We start from the raw sequence: 6,759 nt of genomic DNA, 5'->3' as shown, positions 1-6,759 counted from the left end.
TTTTTTTAAAAAGCGTTGTCTTTTATCTTTGTGCCCAAAATTATTTTTGATCCAAAATCACTTCACAATCAGTGCACACAACAACAAAACATATTCAAATACCATAAGCAGTTCACACAATCAGTAGAACATAAATCAGAACTCTGTAACTTTTTTAACATATATGTAACTCTGTAATTTACAACCTAAGTAACTACATTCAGATACATATATACAACCTAATTTACAACCTAATTACCTACATTCAGATACGTATATATATATAACCTAATTTACAACCTAAACTACATTCAGATCCATATGCATGTTCATATATTGTGTCCTATGATCATTTACATATAATAACTAACAGAATATACATTATATGCACTAGCTACCATATAATATTCAGATCCCTTGCCCAGCAGCAAGCTATTTCCCAGAAAATCAAATAATTTTCATGTCAAGCACGTACTGACACCATTCTTCCTTTAATTCCATCAGATCTTCCTCAGAATATGATGGACTGGAATTGGCAAAGTACTGCAATATAAAAATTGAACATATTATATTAAGTTAGTATCAAATATATAGATAATTTATATATGAAAATCATATAATGCAAATACCGTACCGTTTCTGGGATAATAGTTTTATTCTTCTCAACAATCTCCTTCATGAATCTCAATATGTAGTACCCACAGTCGATGTTATTTGTTTGACGAGGGCACTTTATTGAGATCCATGTAATGTTATTAGACTTCTGCTTCGACACTTTAGCACCTCTTTGAGCTCGATAAACTTTTAAGGCACTATCGAATGAATAAATGTGATTATTAGAGCATGAATATTTATATATATATATATATATATAAATATTCATGCTCTAATAATCACATTTATTCATTCGATAGTGCCTTAAAAGTTTATCGAGCTCAAAGAGGTGCTAAAGTGTCGAAGCAGAAGTCTAATAACATTACATGGATCTCAATAAAGTGCCCTCGTCAAACAAATAACATCGACTGTGGGTACTACATATTGAGATTCATGAAGGAGATTGTTGAGAAGAATAAAACTATTATCCCAGAAACGGTACGGTATTTGCATTATATGATTTTCATATATAAATTATCTATATATTTGATACTAACTTAATATAATATGTTCAATTTTTATATTGCAGTACTTTGCCAATTCCAGTCCATCATATTCTGAGGAAGATCTGATGGAATTAAAGGAAGAATGGTGTCAGTACGTGCTTGACATGAAAATTATTTGATTTTCTGGGAAATAGCTTGTGCTGGGCAAGGGATCTGAATATTATATGGTAGCTAGTGCATATAATGTATATTCTGTTAGTTATTATATGTAAATGATCATAGGACACAATATATGCATATAATGGATCTGTTAGTTATTATATAATGGATCTGAATGTAGTTTAGGTTGTAAATTAGGTTATATATATATACGTATCTGAATGTAGGTAATTAGGTTGTAAATTAGGTTGTATATATGTATCTGAATGTAGTTACTTAGGTTGTAAATTACAGAGTTACATATATGTTAATAAAGTTACAGAGTTCTGATTTCTGTTCTACTGATTGTGTGAACTGATTGTCTATAATATGTTCTGTTCTACTGATTGTCTATAATATGTTCTGTTCTACTGATTGTCTATAATATGTTCTGTTCTACTGATTGTCTATAATATGTTCTGTTCTACTGATTGTCTATAATATGTTCTGTTCTACTGATTGTCTATAATATGTTCTGTTCTACTGATTGTCTATAATATGTTCTGTTCTACTGATTGTCTATAATATGTTCTGTTCTACTGATTGTCTATAATATGTTCTGTTCTACTGATTGTGAAGTGATTTTGGATCAAAAATAATTTTGGATACAAAGATAAAAGACAGCGCTTTTTTAAAAAAATGCCATAAAAAGCTAAAAAGCGCTTTTCATTTCAAATAATTAATTTACAGCGTTTAAAAAAAAAAAACACACATTTTACAGCGCTTTTTTTAATAAGCGCTGTAAAATGTTGTTCTAAAGCGCTTTAATGGTGCACCTTTTACAGCGCTTTCGTGAGAAAGCGCTGTAAAATGTACAAGAAAAGCGCTGTAAAATGCCCACCCGTATATGAGTTATGGGTGTGCATTTTAGAGCGCTTTTTTAAGAAAGCGCTGTAAAATGCACACCCATAACTCATATAATGGGGTGCATATTACAGCGCTTTTTGTGAAGAAGCGCTGTAAAATGTGCTTAACAAGCGCGCGTTGTATTTACATGTTTTATAGCGCTTTTTTAAAAGCGCTATTGTATCATTTACAGCGCTCGTTTCCACAGCGCTTATTTTTTTGAAAAAACACTGTAAATGGCTTAAAAAAAGCACCGTAAAATCCGTTTTTTCGCGTAGTGATTTTGTACATAAGATTATATGTTATCATCTTCGTATGTATTAACACACAAATTAAAGTCATGATTCAGTTTTCTATACATCTCACCTCCTTATTAGCTTTTAATTTTGGTTGAGATTTTAAATTGGATTGGATATATCATTGGGCCACTTTAAGTTTTTGAGTTTGGTTGTGTTCGAAAAAAAATTAAAAATAAAATAAACAAATTAAAGTCACAAAAATAAAACAACTTTTTTATTTTGGTTAAAAAGCCAACCCGCCCCACACTCGATGATACATTTTTTTTTCCCGTTAATAACAACTTTGATCTCAATAATATTCCAATAATATTATGGTATGGATTACTTTTCACATAAAACAGAAAAATGATGTGTCACTAGGAATGACAATATAATCAGCACCCGTGGATACTCAGTTGAACTCGTTTGATTTGGATGGAGAAAATCCACTTTAATTGGGTGCAAATACTAATTTTTCACGAAATTAAAATTTGAGAGTGGAGACGAGTTTGGAGTGGTGATATTCACTATGCACCCGAACTCACCCCGCAAGTAATATTATTGCAATTTTTAAATTTCATATACATATACGTATTGAATATACTTAATATTTTTAAATATTAAAAATTATTATATTATCTCTATAGAAAATATTTTTTAATTTTATTATTGTCTAATAATAATTATTTTATTATATTAATTATAATATATATAATTTTTAAATTTATAATTTTATATATATAAATGAGAATGATATCTAAATTTTATACCTGATATGAAACGAGGATAGATAAATGTTTTCTCTATTTAGTTGGGTACAGGGTAGGGTGGATGAAGCAAAATTCACTCTATTGGAGGAGGCAAAATCTGACTCCACTCTGCTTCCATGTCATGCCTATGTGTAACTATTTTATCATGTATGTTTTCAATTCAATTTCTTTTAAAAAATTATACATTTTACGGTTTTTTAAACTGATTTTATAGTATTATTTTTGTTATAACTTTTTTTAAAAAATAAAAAATATAAAAGTTAGTTTAAATAATTTATCTTAAAATATTATTTTAAATATTTCATCTATTTTTTACAATTTTTTGAATAGTAAAATTTCCAAAAAAATAAAAAATAAAAAAAATTATTTTAAGAAGCTATTCATAAAACTTATTTTTGAGATATATACATATATATATATATATTTAAATAACTTTTATCATGTAAATTTTTTTAATAACAAATATTTAAGTTATTAAATACTAAAATTACTTTTTTTTAATCGATAAAAAATTAATCAAAATTATTTTATTATTTTTAAATAATTTTTATAAAAGAAGCTGTGTTAATCTAACTTTAATTTGTTTTGACACTAAATTGCATATATGATATATTTCACAAAAAGAAACTTGCATCATATTTTTATTTTACATAAGATTAAATTGATATGATTTTAATATGTTCCGTAAATTCAACTCAAACGGTAGCTATAATGACATTTAATATTTGGAGGAGCAAATTTAAATGTGTGATGCCCATTTTTATGTTTGGGACCAAACAAAACAAACTCAACTTATATTGATTCTATTATTTATTTTATATCACGCTAAATTGGTTACTCGCAAATCAAACCAAGCCAACACATTTTTCAGTAATTTTGGATCTATTCGAATTTTGTAAAAAAATATTAAAAAAAATCAATAAAACCAAAACCAACTACATTAAATTAGTGTAAGTAATTCGGTTAGTAAGTTAAATTCATGGTGAATGATATTTCATTTTCAAACTCAAAAAATTAATTTAACAATTAATTCACTAAAATGTATCTATAGAAAATATTTCATTTATTTGATTAATTTTTCTCTTAAAAAACCCCAAATCAAACTGACTTATTAAACTCCTATAGTCGGATATTTTTGTTTTCAATTAATTATTTTAAATTGATTTAATAATTACTTAATATTAAAATTTTGATAGCAGTGGCAAGTGAAATCACATAACTGAAAAAGTTGAAGTAGTTAAGAGTTCTTGTAAGTGTATAAAATATTTCATTTTAGTTGAAAACAACCCAAAAGTAGCGTGAAAGGCAAGTGAGTCAAATCGGTAAGCAAATGTTGCAATTAGTCGTATAGTAATTGATTAATTTATATGAGTTTAAATTTGAGTAATTGTTCGATGTCTCACAATAATAATAACTCTAATTTATCTTATATATATATATATATATATATATATATATATATATATATATATTATTTTCCTTATTTAAAAAGTATATATTTTATAAGGAGTCTAGATTAAAAAAGAAATACAAATCAAAGAGTATTTGTTATTCGTTTCTATTTATATGCGTCCCAAGATTCTGTTGAGAGATTATCAACTATAAATCTAATTATATCTAATATATTTAATAAATCGACATGTCATATATCTTAAAACATATGTAATGATATTTATAAAAGATTTGACTATATAATATCTACAATATAGTATATAAAAAAGCATACCTTGCATGGGCAGAGCTATGTTGAGTGTGCTCCATGGGCTTGAGCCCCTACTGGCTTTTTTGTAACTTTTAATCACACTACAAAGCACATAGAGACTAAGTCAATACTCAATATTACTAAATCACAATATTTAGTATCTTTTGTTTGCAATTTATTACCTTTATATTGTGTTATGCCTATCTGAAACGTGAGACTTGAAATACAGCATTTCACATCGATTACTACATCAACTTTTTACTAGAGCTATCGACTTAAAATTCTTTTATGATTAACCATTACTATAATTTATAATATATATATATATATATATATATTATTAACTATTAATAAAATTTAAAATTTAATTACATTGCATAAATCACTTTAAGAAAATACTTTTATCTATTTAATAATTATAAGACAATTAATAAAATATAATTACAATTCAATGGAATATAAATTTAAACGTTGAATCCATTATTAACCTACAAAAGTCCCTCTCACATTTACCAGAGCAAGTCAATCCCATTGATCATAGTTTTTATTTCACAAAAAACAAATAGTACTTATTTTTACTCATCCAATTTTTATAATTAATTATTAAATTAATTCGAACGTCAAAACCTTAGAGAATTCTTTTAAACTAACATTTTTAGAAAGGTATGAACAATTTAACCCATACTACAATATCAAAGTAAACTTCGCATGGTAAAGATAATGGAAATATTTGATAAATTGAACTGCTAGTTGAAACTTACACCACCCCTCTTCTTTGCACATATTGTGTGTGAAATTGGTTCCTAAACTCTTAAATTGAAGCTCCTCTATCCAAGATTAAATATCCCTTTTCTGTCATATTAAAAGATTAAAGATGAACTAACTTTACATAAAGAATTAATTGAATACTAATATCATTTCTCCATATGAAAGAGATACAAATGAAATAACTCTTAAAAATAACATACATACATACATATTCTTCAATTATTACAAGTGCATATGAAATTTCCCCTTCTATTTATTCATTTTATCCTTAAACAAAATAATATATATGAATTAAAATTACAATAGCAATTACACAAGTGAATAAAATCCCCCAATTGAAAACCAACAATCACACCTTGATTTTAGTTATGCAGCTAGAATGAGTGTCAAAGGAAGTTATGTTAAAAAACATATCACAAGAGAGATAAACCGTAGCCTTCAATTTGAAAACCTTAATCATATGAACTTTCCCATGAAGTGTTGCATTTGCCGTCAAATTGAAAGACCCATCTTCGATATCCGACAAAAAATCAGCGTCGGATATCAAATTTTGGGTCATAAGACCCGCAATAGCGGTCACATTAGTGGTACTACGCGCTGGAAGGAACTCTGTTTTTATAGGAACATTTGCTACAAGAGTTTTGTGATAATTAAGAAAACCGGTTGTGTTTTTTGTCTTGAAGCCTCCATAATTTGGATTCACAATTGTAATAATTAAGCCTAAAGGTACAATAGTGACATTGGGTTGGAAAAATTGAAGATCCTTAAGTCCAATTGGGTAGAGACTAACATCTGGGTTCTTGGGTTTAAAGATTGTTAGAGATAATGATATAATCACGGTGGCAACAATGATTAAGAAAATGAAAGAAACAAATAAGCAGATTTTGAGGCTTCTATTGGTCATGGATTTTGGTTTTGGGTAGCCCATGATTAACAAAAGGTTGGTTTTTTTGTTGAAAAATCAAATTCAATGATGATGGACACAAGAAAATTTGTGATTCTCTTTCCTTGTAATTTGTGTGGACAAAATATAAATGTGATTTAGTGAGTTTTTAAAACTATATATTTTGGGGAATTGGTGGGCAAAAATCAAAATCAGATGTTGGATGTAGCCTAAA

The 6,759-nt window shown here is 27.2% G+C and overlaps 1 protein-coding gene across 1 annotated transcript; it reads right to left on the bottom strand.

Annotated features, from left to right (window-relative positions):
• Positions 1-5,770: 5,770 nt before the first annotated feature.
• On the bottom strand, positions 5,771-6,759 carry LOC101496950 (uncharacterized). Its single transcript, XM_004515022.4, has one exon. It carries the CDS (start codon positions 6,567-6,569, stop codon positions 5,991-5,993), a length of 579 nt encoding a protein of 192 aa, XP_004515079.1. The 5' UTR covers positions 6,570-6,759; the 3' UTR covers positions 5,771-5,990.

Source organism: Cicer arietinum, chromosome 6, assembly GCF_000331145.2.
Source record: "Cicer arietinum cultivar CDC Frontier isolate Library 1 chromosome 6, Cicar.CDCFrontier_v2.0, whole genome shotgun sequence".
Lineage (NCBI taxonomy): Eukaryota > Viridiplantae > Streptophyta > Magnoliopsida > Fabales > Fabaceae > Cicer > Cicer arietinum.
The sequence above is the reverse complement of the archived record's forward strand: the minus strand, read 5'-3'. Positions and strand labels throughout refer to the sequence as shown.

Excerpts from the sequence above, each read along its gene's own strand:
- LOC101496950 (XM_004515022.4), bottom strand. The coding sequence starts at position 6,569 with ATGGGCTACCCAAAACCAAAATCCATGACCAATAGAAGCCTCAAAATC.